At 36.2% G+C, this 25,439-nt stretch overlaps 1 protein-coding gene across 3 annotated transcripts in view; it reads right to left on the bottom strand.

Moving 5' to 3' along the window:
- Positions 1-25,439, bottom strand: part of Cog3 (conserved oligomeric Golgi complex subunit 3) — an 81,665-nt gene that overhangs the window by 14,129 nt on the left and 42,097 nt on the right. For all 3 annotated transcript variants that reach the window (XR_014131233.1, XM_081755871.1, XM_081755872.1), the window contains exons 9-13: positions 21,290-21,450; positions 17,784-17,931; positions 16,627-16,802; positions 12,471-12,597; positions 1,407-1,618 (exon numbers count right to left, since the gene is read on the bottom strand). Coding sequence is in view for 2 of the 3 variants with exons in the window: in XM_081755871.1 (XP_081611997.1) it covers positions 1,407-1,618; positions 12,471-12,597; positions 16,627-16,802; positions 17,784-17,931; positions 21,290-21,450 (824 nt within the window). In the remaining variant the exon portion in view is untranslated. The remainder of the gene's footprint in view (positions 1-1,406; positions 1,619-12,470; positions 12,598-16,626; positions 16,803-17,783; positions 17,932-21,289; positions 21,451-25,439) is intronic.

The raw sequence follows: 25,439 nt of genomic DNA, 5'->3' as shown, positions 1-25,439 counted from the left end.
CCTTTCAGATGCAAGCACATGTTATACCCATACAACACTGCTATTATTTACAATCATCAATACAAGCAGACGTTACACATTTAGTAAACAGGAAGACACGAAGCCAGCACGACGGAACCCAAGAAGGGACGAACCACCCAGAAAACACCTATAAAAATGGACCTGAAGAGGACAGAAGTATCAGTTGACCACTGACTGCATAACCTACACCTGCTTCTGAGAGATCCTGGAGGAGTTATAGATTTGGGGAAGGAGACTGTCAAAAGCATGAACGGTTACCGTTCGCGTAGTCACTGCTTAGAAGTAACTTGCCAACGGAGTTATTTCAAACAGTCAGTAAAAAGAAGTTCGCATTAATAACAAAACTGACCAAAGCACTGAATCTATTAATAAAACTTGTGTAACAATTTTGGAAATGTAACATCGCCTTCATCAGACACGTTATGACAGATACTGTATTTGCGCGAATATAGGGCGCATTTTTGTCCTAAATTTTGGCTTGAAAAATCATGGTGCGGCCTATAATCGAGATTTTTCCCCTTAGATCATAAATCGTCAATTTCAAAATGACATGTACACGTATCTTGTGGGTTGAAATTAATACCATTACAAGTTACTGCAGTTACTTTTGAAAACCGTCAGACTTAAGAAGAAAATAGCAGAAAAACTTGTCTTGTTCGCAAAAATGGCCACATTCATTGGGTACCGGTAACATTTTACACTGGCACAAAAACACTTTTATTAGCAGGAATACGTATCTTTTTTGTACAGTATATATAATATATACGGTATATTTATGTACACAGTAACTGTTCGTGAAAAAAAAAAGAAAGAAAAAAAGAAAAGAAAAGAAAAGTAACTTTGTTTCGCAAAACTGCGTCAGCTTGTTTGTACCTACCCAAATCATGCACAATCACTTCCAACCATCTCAGCATCACCAGCGTCTCATTATTCACCCTCGCTAGACGATCCAGAATGCGGTTCAGAGTCACTATCACAAAGATCATCATCTTCAGTCTCATCAAGATTACTGGAAATTCCAGTTTTCTTTTGAAACTTTTCATGACAAGTTCTTCTGATATTGACGCCAGGCAGCTAAAATCCAACTGTCCTATTGGTGATGAGTCATTCTTAATGCGGGTCCCGAAGAAGGGGAGGGGGAGATTCAATTCGAAGTACTGTCTAATTGAACTTTCTCGTAAATTTAGTAGTGTGGCCTATATTCGCGCAAATATGGTACTTAATTGAACGTAATGTTGCATTGCCGAAACTGCTGCACATATGTTATTAATATATTTAGTACTTGGTCAGTTTTGTTTTATTAATACATATGGAATATTTCCAAAGCTATAAGGAGCAATAAACAAGAAAGAAGCTATTTGACATCAATGCAACAGAAGACTCACCTTGCTGAGGAACGTTAAAAGAGGCGCTGCTAGAAGTTGCGTTGCGTAACTAATGAAAGACTCGCAGGACACTTTGAGTTGGCGGTCAACATCCTTCCGAGAATCGATTAGCTGCTCCCGAACCTGAGGAGTGCCCTCAAGAAGGAACTCCAGCAGAGCATTATTTGTACCTAAAGCAAACAACTGCTTCCTTTTCTGCAATAACCCAAAGGCTGAAAAACAACACAAAAACTGTATTTAGAAACAAATTTAGCGACGTTTAATTAGATACGACGGTTGGAAATTTAATAGTGGCAACAATGCTACATGTGTACCATGAAACAGAAACAGTGATTTTCACTATTACCACTCGTTAGTTCGATACTTAACCTACCTCCTAGTAAAAGAAGTCTCTTTACCAACGATACGTGCACGCACCATGACTAGAAGAATGTCTCGTGTGATCTGGCGGTCTTAAAATATGAAAATGAAATGAAATATTTCGGTTTAACATCCCACAATATGTCTGTTTGGCTAAGGAACACGATGATTACAGCAAGTGAATTATTATGGAAAAATTGGTGGTATGAGAATGTGGGGGAAATTGGGAATTCCCGACAAAACCACGGACACGATGTTGTCCACCACACACCAGAGGTAAGCACTCCTCCACTGAGCCACCGTGTGCCTGGGGGTCCAAAATTTTAACACGCTTGAGGGGATTGGAAAATGCTCTATCATTCACTATGGCCTCTGGGCTTAAGCACTTATGACTGTAATTTCATTCCCAAGATGAAGAAGCCACTTCAGGTCATTCTTTTATTCCAAACTTATGATTCCCCTCTTACAAAGATTCTCCGTGCAACAGACCGCTCCATCTGAACAATAAACAGAACAGACACTGATACAGTTATACTGCGATTTCCACATTGAAGTTCCAACTCACATACAAAGTTCGCAATGAAATTACACTTACATGACGAAATGCTCTCAAAGAAATTCTTTCTTTTTCTTCTTAGGATACTTATATATATATATATATATATATATATATATATATATATATATATATATATATATATATATATATATATATATATATATATATATATATATATATATATATATATATATATATATACAAAATATAAGAGCATTTCGTTTACTTCGAGCGTGATTATATACATTAGGCAGTATTAGCCCAAATGTAGTATGACCTTGAAGTCTTGTATAAAACGGGCCCAAGATTTTGAGATGATTTTAATAAAAATACCCAACATAAAGTATTACACACACTTCGAAAATATTAAAGAATGGTAACACGTTCATCTTCCAATGATCTGACGTTAAAACTTAATACTTGTACCAAAGATATTCATCATCTTAATATGTTCATTAATAAGACGAATATATAGAAATGTGTAACCCTATTTTTATAAGTTCGCCAATGTAACCAACATAACGAAATTTTGCGATCTCAAATTCGAATTTAAACCTAACTGAAACTTATACCAGAAACACGAATCGTATTGAATGCAGGAAGTAAGAAGTGCACTCAAATCGATTTGAATAGCCCTGGAAGCATAGTGAAATTATTTTAATAGTAAATTTTAATGTGTCAATCAAATCAAACCATAACATGACTCAGTAGGGACACGAGTTTTTCGCACTAAGAGTTTAAAAATTTCGCGTTTCATTTTTCATATTTCGCGTTTGTCGCATTTTCCAAATCAAGTTTCGCATTTTGTAGCTTTTGTGGAAAAGAATTTCCTGATATTTTTACAATTGTTCCTTTTATTCATGAGTCACTATAGAAGTAAATCATTAATTACCTAAAACCAAAATACACTGAATATTTCACTTGACAATGTCAATTTCATTTATAGAAAATTATATTTTGTCAAATCAACTGAGGAAAATCAGTAACTAAACTTACTATGGGTAGGAAAGTTTTGCTGTCTTCTGAAAACACATAGGCAAAAGTTACATTTAAGCATTAAACATAAGCATGTTACATGTTTCCACATTTTTCTCACGTTTGTCACTTATCATCAGTCCATACTTAAAAAAAACTGACTTTGCTTGTTGGAAGCCACACAAGTGCATTTACAATAAACTTCAAACAATCATCACTTCGGAATTCTCCATCTAGCTGCGATGGTGATAGTTAACGGGAAACATGTTCCCTATAGTCGTGTCCTAATCACCAAAATGCACAGTTCATGCCACGTTCTACCGTTCTGTCAGCGGAAAACTAGCGTTTTTAAAGTAATGAAAACATATTTTTAAAATTTCGCGCAAAACTGCCAATTTCGCGTTTTATCGCGCAACGGAAACCAATGAAAATACACACAGAATATCATAAAATGTCAAGAAACTGAAAGTTACTTAATTCTGACGCATTTTGTTTTATCGCGCATTGCCAAAAGCTCGTGCCTCTACTCATTAAGCGTTACTTGTTTCCTGTGTACGTGTGACCTCGACGAGTCACGCAACAGCACAGAATGTTTGCGATAAAGTGATATAGATGGCACAGACCTGTGTGATACGAAATGTAAGGACAAGGCCGCGATTATAATACGTGTATTTTTTGATGAACCTGTTTTTTTACAATAACAGTATCGTATTCAGCTCAATGCGGTATTCTGTTCGCTATGGAAAATAAAATTTCAGAGAGACAAATCCATTCTTCTCGAAATATAATACAAAACACAATGTATTATGAATTAGTTAACAGTGTAATTTGTAATTTACTCAAGTACATAAAGGTCATTTTTTTTTTTCGTAAAATAAAAACAGTAATTATTACTGGTAACAAACGATTACAAAAGTTCGTTTTTCTTCTTTCGACTCTCTCGAGAACTACACATGAGAATTTATATCTTTAATGTTACCTTGTTTTTCTCGATGTGATCCACTGACTGAAAATGAAATGAAATCTTTCAGCTTAACGTCCCACAATTATGCCCTTTGGGCCAACTAAGGCAAGTGAATGATGGAATGAGAATGTGGGAAGAAACGGGAGTACCCTTAGAAAACCCACGGACAGACGATGCTATTCACCAGAAACTTACTTGGATGGAAGCAAAACCAGGGACTTCACGCACCAGAGGTAAGCGCTCTACCACCGTGCCCCTTTATCTATTGACTGATATATGTCTTATATTTGGACAATATATCAACATGCACGGCAGTGCATGGCAGCCAAGTTCCGCGAAGAAAATGAAAACTGGCCTGCACTGCCGTAAGCATAATATACACGAACAAGAGTTTTGGGTAAAATCGACGATTTTGAGGCTTTGTAAAAACGATTCTATTAAGGGTAGAAACATGAAATTTAGAATTTAAGGAGATATCCGATAGATATACTCATATGCCAAATCTCACATTCCTACCTTCAACTATATCCGAGTACTGGACCCATAAAATATGCAGTTTTCAGGCTCACTGACTCACTCATCAAATTGATTAGGTACTTCCCAATGAGATAGAAACTTGAAACTTTGCGTAAAGGTACCCTATAACAACTTCAGTATGGGAAAAGTCCGAAATCTAAGGAATGTGCTATGGGAATTTTTTTATGGACAAAAAACTGTCCTTAGCCAAGCAAGAAATCGTTTCACTCACTCACTCATCAAATTGATTAGGTACTTCTGAATGAGATAGAAACTTGAAACTTTGCATAAAGGTACCCTATAATAACTTGAGTATGGAAAAAGTCTAAAATCTGAGGAATGTAGTACGGGAAATTTTTTATGGGCAAAAAAAACTGTCCTTAGCCAGGAAAAAAGTGGTTTCACTCATTCATCAAATTAACTAGGCACTTCCCAATGAGACAGAGACTTCTTCATAAAGATACCTTATAATGGCTTAAGTGTGAACAAATTCCGAAATGTGTTTAATGTCCTATGGGAAATTTTTCATGGGCGAAAAACTGTCCTTAGCAAAGCAGAAAACGGTTCATTCACTCACTCATCACATTGATTTGCTAGTTCCCAATAAGATAATGACGTGAAGCTGTGCATAAAGGTACCTTATAATGACTTGAGAGTGAAAAAGGACTGTAATGTGAGGAATGCGCTATGGGAAATTTTTCATGGATCATTTTGCATGGGAAATTTAAGGAATGTGCTATGGGCGAAAAACTTCATCACTCAAACAGAGATCGGTTCATTTACTCACTCATCATTGATTAGGAGCTTGCGAATGAGATAGAGAATTGAAACTCTGCATAATGGTACCTACCTTACGTAATGACTTGTCTAAGTAAAAGGTTCCAAAGGACCCCGCACTTTTCTTATGGAAAGTGGCTTTCGGCTAATGTTGTTGAAACTTCGTTGGTTGATAGTTCTTAACATGTGGATCAAAAGTCTCAATGGGCACAAAGACCGAAATCCACTCCTTCCCCCCAAAAAACCGCCTCCAATTAGCTGGGGGGATTGAACTGATTTCAGCATGTAAAACAATTTGTTGTTTTAATCAACTCAACAAGGACCCCAAACAACCACATGTTAGACTATCAAACTACCCCACTTGACACCGCCCTTCGCCCCCCCCACATATCCCCCCCGCGAATTACCTTACGGATGTTCCATATTACTGTAGTTTATAGTTGCGCGTATGTTTTGAAATACCTACAGTTTTGGTCTCACCGATGATATAATGGGTTTCACGTATCGCTGATTACGAATCTGAGGTGAGAGTTCTAGAATTCAAGATGGAGGATCAATATGGCGGATCAAAAACACGAAACTCCTGAATGTAGCCACAAATAGCTTTTTACTAGGGTATTTTGGGTCGTTGGTTACGAATCTGAGGTCAAAATTCTTGAATTCAAGATTGCAGATCCAATATGGTGGATAAAAACGTCGAAGCCACAAACCGTAGTAGACTAGAGTGTTTTAGATCGCTGTTTAAGTACGCAACATTCCTTGATACTTCAGCCACTATGTAGAATTATTCTGCACCCTTGCCCTTTACCAAAACCCACCACAGATATCTTAATGCTGAACGGTGTTAAAATAATTCATCAATTATCTGTTCATTATTTTCATCATTTCGGTTTGCCGCATCTAATGTGGTACTTAGCAATGAGTCATCGGGATATCTAATATTCTGTAAATGTCGTGCATGGCCTAAATATCACAAGACACTTGCAACGTGCGCACATGTACCTAATGTACGAGCACCGCTTTGACATGTACAGTAGTAACCTTGAATAACATTTTGATCATAATCCTGGTCATCTTCATCATTGGCTACATATGCTATGAAAACTTGATGCTTAGTTGCATTGCGGAACCTTGAGTAGAGACGTATGCGCAGGAATCCCGGTTCAGTTACATTTTCATCAAGCTGGAATTGCTCATCCTTATCTCGTATTAGTTTATCTTGGACGTAAGAGGATGAGAGATCTACTTGATATGTGCCTACAGTCAAATCTCGTAAGTAGTTTAAGTTAAGTACAGAGAAATCAATTAGGCCTTGATCATTCAGCGGTACCTATTGACCGTTCCTTCTAATAAGATTATCTACCTCCACTCTTGCTTTAACAACATTCGGCATGATTGACCTATTTCTCATTTCTCTAGCTAATTCAATGGTTGCATCTTGCATGAAAATAACGGGATGGTATCTGTTCAAAATAGCTCCAGCTATGCGATAGAAACTATTCAGTTTCTTTGCATGTTGCAGATTCAACGTTTGTGCTAGAAGCTTAAAAAAAGATCTTAGATGCCCGTTTCTTGCCTCGACTATCCATCGACTTTTAGTAACTAGTCGAGAAGTATTCGCATCTTATGTTGATAGTTGTCTTTCACGTGGTAGTAGGAGTGCGGGCATTCTATGATCAATTCCTAAATATTCCAGTAAAGGAATTGCATCGCGGTATCCTCTGTCTACTAACAAAATGACCAGGATTATGATCAAAATGTTATTCAAGGTTACTACTGTACATGTCAAAGCAGTGCTCGTACATTAGGTACATGTGCGCACGTTGCAAGTGTCTTGTGGTATTTAGGCCATGCACGACATTTACAGAATATTAGATATCCCGATGACTCATTGCTAAGTACCACATTAGATGCGGCAAACCGAAATGATGAAAATAATGAACAGATAATTGATGAATTATTTTAACACCGTTCAGCATTAAGATATCTGTGGTGGGTTTTGGTAAAGGGCAAGGGTGCAGAATAATTCTACATAGTGGCTGAAGTATCAAGGAATGTTGCGTACTTAAACAGCGATCTAAATACACTCTAGTCTACTACAGTTTGTGGCTTCGACGTTTTTATCCACCATATTGGATCTGCAATCTTGAATTCAAGAATTTTGACCTCAGATTCGTAACCAACGATCCAAAATACCCTAGTAAAAAGCTATTTGTGGCTACATTCAGGAGTTTCGTGTTTTTGATCCGCCATATTGATCCTCCATCTTGAATTCTAGAAGGTTCACCTCAGATTCGTAATCAGCGATACGTGAAACCCATTATATCGTCGGTGAGACCAAAACTGTAGGTATTTCAACACATACGCGCAACTATAAACTACAGTAATATGGAACATCCGTAAGGTAATTCGCGGGGGGGATATGTGGGGGGGGGCAAAGGGTGGTGTCAAGTGGGGTAGTTTGATAGTCTAACATGTGGTTGTTTCGAGTCCTTGTTGAGTTGATTAAAACAACAAATTGTTTTACATGCTGAAATCAGTTCTTCCCTCCCAGCTATTTGGAGGCGGTTTTTTGGGGGGAAGGCGTGGATTTCGGTCTTTGTGCCCATTGAGACTTTTGATCCACATGTTAAGAACTATCAACCAACGAAGTTTCAACAACATTAGCCGAAAGCCACTTTCCATAAGAAAAGTGCGGGGTCCTTTAAGGAATGTACTATATGGGAATTTTTATGGGCGAAGAACTGTTCATAGCCATTAGGTACTTCTTAATGAGATAAAGATGCGAAACTCTCCATAAAGGTACCCTATAACGGCTTGAAAATTAAATTTGAGGAATTTGCTATGGAAAATTTTTCATTAGCAAAACAACTGTCCTTACAATCAGAAATCGGGAACGATTCCGTTATTGAACACATCACGTGCATAGTGACAATGTTGTCAATCGTCTGAGTAGTCGAGTGGGTGCCCCCCTCGCTGGTCTATTGGCCACCACTTGCGCCTTTGGTGTATGGGGTCCTGTGTTCGATTCCCGGTGGAAGTGCCTTTGGAATCTTAACTCTCCTCGATGTTTCTGTGTTCGTGTCCCTGTCGTTCTAGGTTAATAGAAAAACGAGCTAAGGTCACTGAGAAAAATCCGTTATCCGGACAGCGGTATAGTGTACACATATACGGAGTCCTTATGTTTACTACAGAAATCAATACTTAACATACGTTATCTATATGCTACATACGTACTGCCCTCTTTCCCGCTTAGATGTTACACAATGTCGCTGCAGGATGTCTGACATCTAACAGTCTTCCGTACATTACGTACGTCAGCTATAAGTTACATACGGCCATCTGTATGTGAGATCAAGACCGCCTCCATACAGTTCTTTCGTTCGTGCGGAAAGTACGTTTATTCGGAACACTTATACGGAAAGTATGTTTAAAATATACTTTTTCAGTTATACGTTTAGTGTACGTTAATTCCAAAAACTACAGGATTTACACATGTAACCAACGTTTTTACGTACGCCACATATATTTTTTCTCACTGTGCGAGTAAAATAAGAGAAAGCTAGTAATAAGTAGTTAAGCAAGTTAATGAGACACGTTCTGTGAATCAGTTAACTTTTAAAAACGTGGGCTAAGACACGTACATACTGCCGTAAATTTCGTGGTTGGAAACCCAGACAAGGAAAACCAATATTTTTTTCTTTTTTCGGTGAAGATTTTTCCTTTATTGCAGTCATTGGTATTAAATAGAGTCATTGCAGTCATTGGTATATTGGTGTGGCGTTTTTACGTACGCCACATATATTTTTTCTCAGTGTGCGAGTAAAAAAAGAGAAAGCTAGTAATAAGTAGTTAAGCAAGTTAATGAGACACGTTCTGTGAATCAGTTAACTTTTAAAAACGTGGGCTAAGACACGTACATACTGACGTAAATTTCGTGGTTGGAAACCCAGACAAGGAAAACCAATATTTTTTTCTTTTTTCGGTGAAGATTTTTCCTTTATTGCAGTCATTGGTATTAAATAGATATTGAAATTAATTTGATAAGTAAGACAATGTAGAGGTGAGAATATTTAAAATTAATGAAGTTTTCGAAGAAATGAGAACTCCAATTGTTCGAATTTATGTAAGACTAGCAACAAAATGTAACCGATTTCCTAAATATATATTGGTACCACGAGTTATATTATGGTTACCACAGTCGTTATGTAAAAATGTTTTTGATGCTTCGTGTCTCTATCTGTGAACAGTGTGCGAATCTTTTTCGTATCAGCCTTTTCATCAACAGTGAATTTCGTGCCTTTGCTCTTCATATTTCCTGAATTTGCCCTCCTGGGGGTTCGCCCCCACACCCTCGCCTTTGCTCGGCCTACTTCCTCACACCTCTTAAGCTCACAATTCCCGAATTTCAAGGTTTTTTTTTTTTTTTTTTTCCTATTTCAACTATCTAAAAGATAAGTTTGTATTCCAGGAAAACTCCTATTTAAATAACATGGAGATTTCTTTATCTCCTTTTAGACTCCTTAAAAATTAAAAATATTAACTTTTAGCAATTTTCCTGTAGGTTAGTCCGGGGAGGCTACATGTGCCAAATTTCATCATTCTAATCCTGCCGGAAGTGCCTATACATTTTGGGGTGTAGAAGACGTCCAATATAAATAACATGGAAAAGGTTTGTCTGTTCCCCATAAAACCACTCTACAGTTGGAATTTTTTATTTTTACCGACTTACTTAGGTAATATTAACGAAAACGTTCAAGCATACCGAATTTCACGTTTGTATTCCAATTTCAAGTACCTAAAATATGAGATTATAAGTCCACTAAAGACCCATTTAAATAGCATGGGGAATTTCTTCATCTCCCCTTTGGACTCCTTAAAAATTAAAAATATTCACTTTTCGCAATTTTTTTGTCGGTTAGTTCCGGAAAGCTACAATCATGTCAAATTTAATCATTGTAGTCCTACAGGAAGTGCCCTATAATTTTGGGGTGTAAAAGGTGTCCCATATAAATACCATGGGAAAGATTTTTCACTTTCTCATAAAACCACTCTAAAGTTGGAATTGTTTATTTTTACTGATTTACTTAGGTAATACTAACCAAAACGTACAAGCATAAAGAAATTCAATTTTTTATTCCAATTCCAAGCTCCTAAAATATGAGACTATAGGTCAAAAAAAGACCCATTTAAATAACATGGGGAAATTCTTCATCCCCCTTCATCATTTCTAATTTCCACGTCAACCGGAAGCACCCCTTTAATTTATGTCAGTTTATGTAGTTTTACATACAGTTGGGATATGTTGGTGGCAAATATAATTAAAATTACAAGCTATTGGAAAGAAAACCCGAGGTAGTATGAAACTGCGCAACATGAGTGTCATGTAATGAACTCCGTAATTTTGCAATGTGGAAAGGTAGAGAACAACTAAGTATATTGAAACACCAGCTTTGTCTAATGATGCAGCAGCGAGGATTCAGCATCAAGGGTTTTGGGCTCTGTTGATACTCTTCGTATTTAGGTAATAAAAAATGAGATATTAGCGATCATGATTTTGTAGTTCGGGTAAATGAATTAGAATCTTGTTTGGACATAACTCTCTGACAGATATTTAATAGAATAAATCCTCCCCGTTGTTCTAGTGGTAGCATGTACGCCTTTCTTGTACAGGATCTGGAGTTCGATTCCCGGTGGGAGAATCGTTGGGAACTAATATTGCATGTGACACATTATGACTCGTTCAAAAATGTACAATTTTAAATTGAAATCCAGCAACAATATGCCACAATTGAGAATCCCAATGTACGACATTGACATGGTGAACTACAAAAAGAAGTGAAATATGAACAAAAACACCAGAGATGCAAAAAGTGCAGCCAAGTTCGTCAGCCTCAAAAAGTGTTGAGATGAGGATGGATGAGCCAAGTTCCTTGGCCACTGCATCTGAAACGAACACTGGAACTTGGCGCGAGGTGTCAAGGAAAATGATGTTAAGGAACCTTAGGGATAGTGGTGGTAAGCGTGGTGGGTTTGGGACCACCACCAACCTTAGGAATATCAACTTTGCTAAGATGCTAAGGCACATATACAGTATACTGCAGTAAGATTGGTGGTTCGAAACCCAGACAAGGAAAACTTATATTCCTCGACGAAGTGTCAAGGTAAATGATGTTAACGAGCCTTAGGGATGGTGTTTGTGAACGTGGTGGATTTGGGGGTCACTAGTAGCCTTACGGCTGAAATGTCCCGGCCGTGAAACTAGGAACAGACATCTTAATGTATTCGAATATGTTAGACCTCGCGCCAAGTTCCAGTTTTCGTTTCAGATGCAGTGGCCAAGGAACTTGGCTCATCCATCCTCATCTCAACACTTTTTGAGGCTGACGAACTTGGCTGCACTTTTTGCATCTCTGGTGTTTTTGTTCATATTAGTTAAACAGAAGTTAAACTTCAAGAGTTAATGACAATTTTAGGCTATATCATTAACCACACTATGTACTGTAGTCTTACCCAGTATTATAATAAAGAGCTTAATGAGAGTATATTGCAACATCAGTTTCACCTCAAGAAATAGCATGGTTTTCGTATAGCATCAATTTTTAGGTTTACTAATTAACTGTTTCTTTTTCGTTATCTCGAAAACTATGCATGAGGTTTTACACTCACGAATCGGTACATGTCTCATATTTGGATATTTATTTTAATGGTAATAATACTGTTGAATTAAGGTACGATGGTTGGCCTACAAAGATTCCAACTCACTTTATCTCTTCACTGATTGATACGGAAGCACCAGCAAATCAAGAACCTTTTTAATACCAAACTTTGGGTAAATATAAACAGCATGAACACTACCTAGTATACTATTGTATTTTAAATCACATATTTGCCCAACACAAATAATACTCACCTGCAGTCTTCACTTTGCTGAAATCCAAACTCATTTCTTTAATTGTAAAGTCGACTTGGAACGGCGCAATTTGCTCCCGGAGAATTAACAAATGTTTTATTTGAAAAAGTTCTCCATCCAATGGACTCTGAAAATATAAATCATGTTTCACTCTGCTTAGAGACACTTAGAAACGTCAATGTTTAATTAAACATTCGAACATAATTTTTAAATAATTTGAAAGGGACTGTATATTCAGGGAAGTTTGAGAAAGAACAAATGAAACTTCTAGACAATAATGACCTATAGATATTCACGAAGAAAAAAGCGAAACTGAACCAGAAATAAATCCCGGGTTTCTGACTTACTACCGGTGCAATAATACCACGCTTTCCAATTCACTACCTAACCAGTAACACACTTACATTTTTGGGTTAGACCCATGAACTGTGCCATAATTACTCTTGCGCATGGACAACTGAATTTCCTGTCTGTATTAATGCATCTACAACGGCTGAATTAGATATTTTACGGAAGAATCTTTCATTTGAGCATATCCTTTATAGGTATGAATCTGATAATTCAGAGTGAAAAAGTGTGACTGATAAGCAGTGCTCGAAGTGAAAAAAAAAAAAAAAAAAAAAAAAAAAAAAAAAAAAAAGCAGAGCCGGTATGTTTAATTACAATTTCGACTCGACATACCGGCTATCTAAATGTTGAAATACAGTGAGAGTATGTTGCCTAAAAGATTGCATTTTTTTATTTACATAATGATTGAAAATCATTGGAGAGCTTCTCTGTAGTTACGGGGAGGAGCATGGAGAGACTTTTATCCCCTGCCAATAACTTTCTAAAAAAAATCCCTTATGTTATAGAGAATTATACACTAAAATCCTCAAAAACTGAGTTTTTATATTACAATTTCCTGCGGAAAAACTCTCGGATCCCTCACTCGACTAAGGAGTATCCCAAACCCTCGAAAAATCAACCCTCACAGCAGACAATCCCTAAATCCGCCCATGCTGAAAACACGACATTTATATGCATTAAGGCAAGAAGACATACACATACATAAGAAAGAAACAATTCAATATGCCACATCAAAAAATAAACTAGGTGAACTTCTTTGAAAACAAAAAGGTAACAAAAATGTCGGTGTTGTCAACTTAGAATTATTTCTACATAAGAAATAAAATCTTGTAAAATCGTGCTAAGCTATTCGTCAATTATTGTGGATAAAAATGGATTTATTAAAGGTATTTACCATCTACTCTCCAGTGACTATATGTCTTGATCACTGAAAAACCAGAGGCGGTATGGCATACCACCGTATACCGTCTCACTTCAACCACTGCTGATATGTCCAAGTACACCAGAAATTGTAGTATAGTATGTTTGGTCCCAGTTTCACAAAAGTAAAAGTGAGTGGCTGGTCATGGAACGAACTGGAAACTGTACTTGTTAGCTCACCGATTTGACATAATCGTGGGACGTTGAACTTAAAGATTTCATTTTTTTTCTCACCGATTTGGTAAGCCAGGAAGTCAGGATCAGCTCGTGGTGCGAATAAAATGTTCAATGTTGACCCAGCCTCGTGATACAATTTGACAGATACTTCAATGAACAGACAGTAAATAAAGTTAATGATAAGAATAAAAGACGGCTGAAGTCCATGTAACGACTGCATTACCTGACTATATAATATCATTTAGCAATTGAGAATGTTTATCTCAATTACACAAGCTTGGCCTTCTTCTGGTACCAATGCCATTTGGATACTAAGGGTATTTTTAATTAATCATTAACCTTTCCAATACTTCAAATGCGTTGTTCGGGCATTTTTGATCAGGGCCACAACGCTTAAATGGTTTTCATATGCACGATTCCACATTATTTACGTATGTCAACAGTGTTAAAATAATGAATATTGCGAAATATATATATATATAAGGTAACAAAAATGCAATATATATATATATATATATTGTCGATACTAGTAATTTATCTACTTGCTCCAGCAAATATAAATTACTCTATTTATTAGCAATATACAATTAATGTTTTTAAATTTAATGTTAGAGCAGTAACTTAATTACTAAAAAAATTGTTAATTATTGTTTCTAGGGATCCCTTCTAGTGAAATTATCTTAAACAGGAACTTTTCCATATCCAATCAACCGAGAAATATTTCAAATTTCTGTGTATACAATATCACTGATAAGATAAATAAACAATGTAAATACTGTGCATGGAAGAAATGAGACTTAAGTCTTGTGGATCTGATGAAAACTCCCTGAACGATATATTTGAAATATTGAAAAGAAATATAATTGAAAGGAACATTATGTAGGTGTAGTTAATTAAATTATACTCTGTTTCATACGCTCAATGAATAATTTCTCGGATTAATGGACACCTGCGCATGTCGCTAATTCTACTTCAATCTCAACATTCACTCTTAATGCGTGTGGTTAATATATAATGCAACCCGGAGTTTGGGATAGTAGAATTTTTGAACCTGAAGAGATACACGAATAATGGTTATACCAAAATGAAGCCTTGTTCATGCATATATTTTTAAAATAGGAAGCAACGATTGGAGTATTCTAGGAACCACACAATGTTGCCAGATGTAACCGAAGGTGTAAATCATTTTTTTTTTCCAAAACATGTAAATTGACTCGTAACTCATACGTATGGATGTTCTGTCGTTAATTTTCAGTTTGTTTAGTTGGAGTAGCTTGGAAACTATGGAGCAGAAAAAAGATTTTTTCATTTCCACCGATAACTAATCGGATGAGTCCTTTATAAGGGGGAACTAGGGAAATCATAGTTTTCATAAATTAACACTCTGAATTGGCAACTTGGCTGATGTTTCAGTCAATTAAAAGGTTTTTAAGGATCTGTCTACATTATGCAATTCCTGAAAACAATGAAAAACAAACTTTGAAATTATCATGATAAAACGTTTACTTACATGCACCCGGCAACACTGCTACTATCAGAAATGAGTTACCAGCTCTACAACGGATGCTGGGAGTGTCCGTTTGTTTTGATTTAAACACTGGTTCACACGTTTCACCAGGTTAGCAGCAACTTTACGAAGATTAGAAGTGTTAATGTTCTCAATGGTACTGCGAATGTTCATTTCCAGGTCTTGAATAGTTTGAGAATTGTTCTTGTATACCTCTTGCTTTAAATAGTCCCATAGAAATGAATAGCAGTATTGCCGGGTGCATAAGTAAAAATTTTATCACAATAATTTCAAAGTTTGTTTTTCATTGTTTTCAGGAATTGCATAATGTAGATAGATCCTTAACACACCTTTTGATGTACTGAAACATCAGCAAGGTTGCCAATTCAGAGTGTTAATTTATGAAAACTACGATTTTCCTAGTTCCCCCTTACAGAGGCCTCATCCGATTAGTTATCGGTGGAAATGAAAAATTCTTTTTTCTGTTCCATAGTTTCCAAGCTACTCCAACTAAACAAACTGAAAATTAACGACAAAACATTCATACGTATGAGTTATGAGTCAATTTACGTGTTTTGTAAAAAAAATTGATTTACACCTTCGATTACATCTGGTAACACCATGTTGTTCCTAGTGTACTTCAATCGTTGCTTCCTAGCTTAAAAATATATGCATGAACAAAGCTTCATTTTGGTATAACCATTATTTGTGTATCACTTCAGGTTCAAAAGTTCTACTAACCGAAACTCCGGGTTGCATTGTATATTGGACACCCTGTACAACAGAACAATTACGAGCTAATTACACTGGTTTTCACGAAATACATACACATTCAGAGATGCAAGTTACGAAAAACGCAGACAAGCTACATTCACGAAAACTAGCTGACAAGTATACTACAATCTGCATCACTACACAACACACAAAAATCTGTATCACACAAAAATCCTGTACCTCAACAGTGTTTGAACACAGCACTAAGTGAACTAAACTTTCAGTTACAGAAAAGCCCTACAGGGACCAAATATACATTGACAACTAACATTAAAAAGAAAATTAATTATAAAAAACTTTAGCAGCTGATGTGACACTTCTTAGGAAATTTAAGTGGCGAAATGGTCATCGATAAACAAAAAATAAACGGTGTGATTCCCGATGATTACGAAACGAAAGAATAAGAGAGGGAAAATGATACAAGCATACCTTCCTACTGCTAATGGCGTTCGCTGCAGAAGACACACTCTGAATGCACATTGTGAGAGCTTCCTGCGACAGTCCTTGAAATATTGCTTTATCCACGCAACGATACAAACGGGACAAACATACTAGCGTTCTTCGGACTGTTGGATACCACATTCCATGAAGGTCGGCAGGGGAATCTGCAAAACACAAAATATGCCTTTAAAATAGTGATTCTTATTTCTTAAAATTATATATACACGTAGGGTGTTTCCGAACTATGGGAACCAAAGTTCGGAAAATAATTCCACACCTCAAAGCAACAACAAACAAACAAACAAACAAAAAATCCTATTAATTCATTTCCGGCAATTATTAGCTGAGTTGTTACAGGCTTCAGAAATCGTGGGAAATGAACTTCCGAGATGAATATTGTCAAAATGTGTGTCCACTGTATACCCGTAACGTTCTATCAAAAAATCAGATTCATGCAGTAGCAACATACGGGGATTTCCTCGTAAGACAGAAAAGATTCTAGTAACTGAGAAGTGGGCAGAAACGAGTAATATAGGACCACTGATGGGTATTGCTATATAAATATCCATCATACTCTGTCGCACTGAATATACATTGAACCCATGGTTGCTCAATTGTTCACCATCTATAATGGAACAATTCATAAGATTCCCACAAGACTGGGTGATTTTCTGAACACCTGTACCGGGTGGTCCAAAAGTAGGTATAGTCTCGTACTGACCGGCTCACGGCATTTTATATAATTTACTTATTGTTATCCATACAAGCAGTGACTTAATTTCTTTATTATTTGTTTTTAATCTATTTCCACTCATACCTTAAGCTTGGAACAAACAGGAGCAAATAAACTAATTATCTTAAACTAAAATGCCATACTTTGTACTGTATACCTACTTTTGGGCCACCTGTACTTTCGACCAATTGTACCGTAAAGAAGTACTCAAAAAAGCGCGGAATTTCCAAGCATATACTGAATTACACACCTGCTAAAGCTGAGAATAAAATCAGTATAAGCAGTATGAGTTAAATACATACACTGTATCCAACAACAAACCTTTGTCTTCGCTAGGTAAGATAAAATGCATTTCAAGAATTAGATTTTTTTTTTTAATATAAAAATCAACGAGAAAGTAAAGGATACTTACTGCCAGTCCTCGATCGTGGCTGTTCCATGTCGTGTTCGGAGTTAATGTTAGCGACTTCCTGTGACGTAGCAGATCCTATCGAGCCAATCGACGACCGAGAATCTGAGCGAACCAGAGTTGCTTGCTCTTGCAAACTTTGTGCGATGCTCTGAAAAATCAAAATCACGTGTTAACAAGCTTGATATTATTTGAAAAATCAACAATAAAAATACACCAATTTGTTCTTACGTAAAAGCTATACATTTGTAGCTCAAGTATCTATACATATAGTAATATTGTGTAGAAGTCTTACGAAATGTGAAATTATCTTGTCTCAATACACTGTTATGCAATTTTTATCAGTAATATGTTCAATGTGTCACATCTTGAAAAAGTCAACGAAAACTCGAAAATTCAATAATTGTATGACGGAAAAAGAAGGTTCAACTAAACCGGAAATAGAACTAGAATCTCCGGTTTACAGTGCAGATTCAATACCCAGTACACTGTTGTCTTTGGACAGTCTCACACCGTTCATTCTAGAAAAATTAAATGAAATAAAATGTTTAGTTTTACTTTTCACGGTTATATCTTTACACTAACAGTGGCGGATGATTAACGGAAGGTAATAAATGAAATGAGGCAAAATGTGACAATGAAAGAACTCGTGTAATAAGAATTTAAGAGAAAACGGAAGATCCCCGAGAAAACTCACGGACACAATCGAACCATGGACCTTCTCGCACCAGACGTTAGAGTTATACCACTGAGCCACCAATTTAAACTAGACAGGATGAACTTATGGATAATAACAGTAAATGGTTCAACCTGATTGATTGATTTCACAAATATGTGAAAAAAAAAATTAAAACAATGAGTCAAATTAAGAGGAGGTCAACGTAGATCGTTAGCTTCTTTTCTACAATTTTCAAATAACGAAAAACAAATAAGGGTAACAGTTTCCAATAGATTAAAAAATATATATATATATTAAAACATTTAGAATTCAGAGATCTATTATTCCCAAATGACGCATTGTGAGCTTTTTAATTTATTTCGCATGAGAAATCATTTGTCAAAACTGCTATTGTTGGCCTCGAACATCCTGTGTACAGTAACAGCGCCATTTTTATTTTTATTTTATTTTATTTATTTGTTTTGGAGGGAGGTAGGGTAAGCGGAGGGCAGAGAAAGTTTGGAAGGCAGCTATTTTCTTGTATACAGAAATGGTTACTTTTATATTACTTGACCTATTATATTATACTGATCTATTGACTTAGGAGTAGTTACCAGGGAGGCACTCGCCCCCTTGTCTCTCTCTGTTGTCGTCAGTGTCTGTATACTATTACTATGTATGAACCATTTTACATATAAACATGTACATGAACCAATAATTTTAAGGATAGCGGAAGAAAAGACAGACGAGAGTGCAATTGGAAGGGAAGTGTAGCCTCTCATCAACGCTATTTAAATACCTATCTAGAATAGTTAGTCGAAATTTGCATTCGCATAAAGAATTCGGCTGGAGGTAGATGGGTTAGGTGTATACAGTTTGCAGATCATACTATTGCCATGTTGCGGAATTAACAAAGAAAATTTACAAGGTGTTGGAAGACTCAAGAAAAGGCTGTAAAGAATATGATTAAAAAAAAAAAAGAAAGAAAAACACACATTACAAACACAAAACCAATATTTATTGGACTGAAGCGATCTGTAACAAATGCAGAATTAGGAGGGAAGAAATAAGAATAGATTACTATTTTTGTGTACCTGGATAGTACTATTAGTAAAGACGAAAAAATGAAAGCAACGATAGGAAAGAAGAAATGAAATGAAATCTTTGAGTTTTACGTCCCACGGTCATGCTGGTTAGGCTAAAGGAGATGGTGATGATGAGTAATGAATGAAATGGTGGAATAAAGAAAGTGGGAGGAAACGGGAGAACCCCGAGGAAACCCACGCACACGGTGTTTGCCCACCACAAGGTTCACTCGGCGGAGGCTGGGATCAAACCCGGGACCCCAAGCACCAGAGATGAACGCTCTACCACTGAGCCACCGCGGCCCTAGGATAGGAAAGAAGGTCTAAGAAGAACAGTATTTTACAAATCTTCGAATAGTATGAAGAAAAGGACATAAGTGTTTCAACTATTCTATCATGTCTTGTTTGCATATTGTCAAACTAAACACAACACTGAGCAAGGTTATGTGATAAACATGTTTGTGTTTTTATATATTATCACAAAGCCTTGCTCAGTGTGTTGTATTTAGTTTGATAAGTGCTTAGACTATCGTATTAATATACGGAATATGAAGACTACCCAAAAACGATGACAAAACAATAGAGGTTTTTGAAATGTGGACGTGAAAGAGACTTTGTACAATCAGCTGAGTTGGGCAGGACACGAATAGTAAGGAATAAAAGGAATAAAAGAACAATTTTAGATGTAATTAAAAAGGAGAAAGAGAAACTGGTTGGGACAGGCTGAAAAGGAATTGTATCACGAGGAACAATAGAAAAGCGGTGGAAAAACAGGGAAGGGCGAAAGGCTACAGCTGATGAGACTGTATTGAAACAGAAAATTGTTATATGAGGATGAAGAGGTTCACTGAAGACTGTGATGCATTATTCTTCTCAGTTTGCGGCAAGTGACCTACCAGTAATGGCAAAATCTCGGATGATAAGGATGGTTATTCCCAAATACTATAATATAGAAGACCTGTCTGAAAACCATCTGACCTTTGTTTTCTGGAAAACTACTTAGAGCAGATATGGGACACTATGCGTCGTGCTAGGTCTACGATGTGTTTAGTCTGGAAATGGCATTACTTTCACTTCCATCTGTTGCTGTGGAGGAGTGATTATGCTGGATATTGTTGAGAGTCTCGGTACGACTCTTTTAAGAGAATGAAAAAATGGGTGTATGGATACAATCCCCAAAATCAAAGGGCACAACCCACTCAGTGGAAGCATCCAAGGTCGTCAAGCCTCCACAAGACTCGCCAGGTGCGTGGCACAATCAAATTAATGTTGATCGTGCTCTTTGATTGCAGTGCCATTGTGCATCATGAGTACGGTTACAAAGAATTACTCTTTTGGACATTTTCTGTCTCTACATGGCTTTCTTCATCCGAAATGACCAGATTTGTGGAGCTCAGAATGCCCTAGTCACGTGATTGTCTTTCTAGGCATAGCACAACATTGTGATTGTTCTTCAACCTTCTTACTCTGCGGATGTAGCCCTGTTAGACGTTTGACTGTTCCCGAGAAACAAAAAGCAACGGAAAATACACTAGAGAAGACATCTAGCGCAATGTAACCGCTGCTCTAGCAGCACTTCCCGACAACGGGTTCGAAGCCTGTTCTGAACAGTGGAAAGACCACTAAACTCGATGGGGGAAAGCAGTACGGAACTAAGTTTAAAGGGGTTAGGATGAAAACACCAGGTGAGTGTAGAACCATGGTTAGGTTATTTCAAACAGACCTTGCATACACTATTTATTTAAAAAATATACACAATAAAATACCTCCATCATCTGAAGCTTTTCCGGATAAGCGAGGTCTCCAGGTGCTGGACGATAGTTCAGAATATCCGACTGAAGATATAGATGTGCTCTGAAGACTAGTCTCTCTTGGACATCTTGAAGCAACTGCCACGCAACACGACCAAACGCCTCCAATGGAGCAGCTATTAAAAATAACGAATAAACAATAAGATATGAACTATGACAATTAAGATATTCAATTATTCATTCTCAGTTGCAAACCAAAAGCAGTAGACATTCCAACTCAAGTTTGGGTACAATCATAAACGTAATATGTAATTTCATATACAAAGGGCGTTCAAATAGTTTTGCTCACTGGACCATAGCATTTTTAATAGTTGCATTAGGACCACGTGTACGTGTACTTGTACCTGTGTAAACAGGAACTAATAAATTTAGTAAATTAAAACTAACTAAATAAATCCTACGGGTAAGGGGTAGCAATTTTTTTGTAAAAAATATGGCGACTCTTAAAAATGTTATTATTCTGGTTTACACCATTCATTTGCACTTCGGTGAAACACTTTTGTATAACACTCCACTTCTTGTATACCGGTGTGTTTTCGTGCTATCAGAATATAAAATAATTCTGGCTTTCGAAAGTCATCTTTTTAAGCTGAGCTTATATCTTCACATTAGCTGAGCTGATATCTTCACATTACCACTTATTTTACATTAATCGATCACAGAAAAAAAAATCATACTCAAGATTTAAGATCAAATCTAAAATGAGGGGTATCTATAATATATATATATATATATATATATATATATATATATATGGTGTTAATGAACTATACCAACAAACTGTAAGAGGTGATTCCTCATGGCGAAAAGTGCATAGTTTCAGAACTAGGGCTGTCCAAAATCGTGAAAACGCCAAATTTCAACAGGCCCTATTTCGAATTCCAGAAACTGTGGATGGTGATCTTTATCAGCATAAAGGAAGTCATGCATACACAATCCAAAAATAAATATTTCATTAATTTTCAGTGAGTGTACAGAGTATTTCATACAGGGTGAAATTTCCAGACATGCCATCAACCGAATTTTGAGATATACTCTGACTTTATGATTGGTCCAAAGTAGACAAACGATAAGCCTTGACAGCAGTGAACACGGAATCCTTTGGCGCGATGTCGGAAGTGTTAAGGATCGTCAGCAGCACGGTTTCTCGTACTCGGGAAAACGCATGCTGCAATGTTTTCTTTCAAGCTTATAAGTGAAGAAAGCATAAAATATACCGTGACGAAATACAATGCATCACACATTATTTTGAAAAAAAAAAAAAAAAAAAAAAAAAAGAAAAAAGAGCTGCCGGTTCCTAATACTTCCGACTTTCCTCTGAAGCATTTGATATCCATTGTCGTCAAGGCTTACCTTCTGCCTACTTTGGACTCTCCTTGAAATCAGGGTATATCTGAAAACTCTATTGAGAACATATCTGAGAATTACACCCTGTATACCTACTGAAAATTGACGAAATAGGCACGTTTGGATTGTGTATGCGTGGCTTTCTTTACGCTGTTAAAGACCACCATTCAAAGTTTCTGAAATTCGAAATAGGGCAGTTGAAATTTGGCTTTTTCACGATTTTGGACAGCCCTAGTTCTGAAACTATGCACTTTTCGCCATAGGTCCATATGAACTTTTTGTCTTATTTTGATGTGAGAAATCACCTCTTACAGTTTGTCGGAATAGTTCATTAACACCTATATATATATATATATATATATATATATAAAGGAAAGAGAAAAAATTACACCAAAAGGAAAACTATGCGCAACGAAATTTTTACCTGATATCTATTTTATTTTATTTGATTTGATTGCGTTGTCGCCATTATTATTTAACTTTGTGCTGGAATACGCCATAAGGAAAATCAAAGATAGCAACAAGGGCCTAGAGTTCAACGGCATTCACCAGGTTATGGCATATGCTGATGATATAAATTTAGTAGGGGATGATAGAACAGTAGAAATAAATGCAGAGATCTTATTAAACGCGTGCAGGGACATGGGTTTAGAAGTAAATGTAGAGAAAACTAAATACATGGAAGTGCGTCGGGACCGTAATACTGCAAATTGTGGAGGCGTTAAAATATTAAATAATACTTTTGATAAAGTGGATACTTTCAAATATTTAGGATCAATATTAACAGAAGAAAATCACATTCAAGAAGAAATTAAATGTCGACTAAAAGCAGGGAATTCGTGTTACTATTCGGTTCAAAATCTCTTGTCGTCGCGAATTCTGTCGAGGAATCTGAAGCTTAAAATATATAAAACGATAATCATGCCTGTTGTTCTGTATGGTTGCGAAACATGGTCGCTTACTCTGAGGGAAGAACATAGACTGAAAGTATTTGAGAACAGGATCCTGAGAAGAATATTCGGACCCAAGAGGAACGAGAATGGGGAATGGCGGAAGCTTCATAACGAGGAACTACATAGTTTATACGGTTTACCCAACATTGTTAGGATCGTCAAGTCTAGGAGGCTTAGGTGGGCAGGTCATGTAGCTAGAATGGAAGAAAGTAGAAACGCTTTCAGTCTTGACTGGTAGACCCATAGGAAAACGACCATTAGGAAGACCTAGGCGCAGATGGGAGGTTAATATTAAGATGGATCTCGCAGAGATAGGAATACAAAGTAGAAACTGGATGCAATTAACTAAGGATAGAAGTCAGTGGAGAGCTTTTGTGAACGCGGCACTGAACCTCCGGGTTCCATAGGCCATAGAGTGAGTGAGTGAGTGAGTGATTTGATTTTTAGTTTAGCGTCCCGTTCAGCAGTGAGGATATATTGGACGTGGACCTACAGCTCAACGTAGAATCCGAACAATATGAGCTCCTGCCGGGAATCGAACCCGGGGTCTTTCACGCCAAAGGTGCGTACAGTAACCACTTAGCCACGAGGGTGCTCCGATATCTATACGATATGACTATTTTTAATTTAATTTAAATTATAAGCATAAAAAAAAAAAAAAAAAAAAAAAACTTGTAGTGGTGCCACTTTAATCACGAAACTTCTGTTTATTTAACACATATCAGCATGAGACAAAAACTTCCTATTTTATTTGATGGATTTATCTTAGCTTAGTTATTAAATTTATTAATTATGGCAAATAAGTTTTTGTAATCGATAAACTGTTTATTAATTTCAGGTACTATATTTGATTAACAAGAGCAGTAACTATGAAGATAATGTATCCCAAGAGATTAATAATTATCGTGAACAATTCGTAGTTTTGTGTTAAACACAACAAACAAGAAAATAATAAAAGTATTCTGACAAATGTTGAAAATTTCTAAGAAACTTTATATAATAACAATATTTTCAATAAATTAGCATCAGAGTTCAATTTATTATTTTTTAAGCTTTCTTAATAGTCATAAATCATATTTCAGTTTTTTTTTTTTTTTTTTTTAAAGATATTAATTTTTTATAGTTTGGAAGTTGGGCTCTAATGTTAAGTCCTCGTATTTCTACATTTCATTTAATGCCCACCCTCAATCAGCTCTCCCGATTATTTACTTTATTTTAGCACTTTATTATTTTTCTCGTTCTTAAAAGGGTGATTGTAACATTTATCATTTTAAATAATAACAACATAAATGCATCACATTTATGAGAGATATCACCTCTCCATCAATGGGAGCTACTATTTTAAGCTTCTTTGTTATTATTGATCCTTGATCCATCTTTGCTGATTATTAAACAAGAACAAAAGAGACATATAAACAACAAAATTATAAATGAACTCTACCTAACCTAATGATGATGTGACGCACAAACGTATATACATATATACATATATATATATATATATATATATATATATATATATATATATATATATATATATATATATATATATATATATGAGAAAGAGACAAGAAACCTGCCTAATTATTAACAGAACAAATATTGAATACCTTACATATAGCCAATCCAAACGTGAGACATGATTAAAGGATAGCAAATGAGGTATCGCTATATAATGTAATCATACCGCATAAAAGCGCTATTTATGATACTCGTTCAAGGTAATACTCTTGTCATTTTCATTCAGAAAAAACTTCAAACTATCGGACGTAAAGAACTGAGTAAATTCATTAGTTTGGTTTAAC

Source organism: Thermobia domestica, chromosome 4 (assembly GCF_964235325.1).
Source record: "Thermobia domestica chromosome 4, izTheDome1.hap1.1, whole genome shotgun sequence".
NCBI lineage: Eukaryota > Metazoa > Arthropoda > Insecta > Zygentoma > Lepismatidae > Thermobia > Thermobia domestica.
The sequence above is the reverse complement of the archived record's forward strand: the minus strand, read 5'-3'. Positions and strand labels throughout refer to the sequence as shown.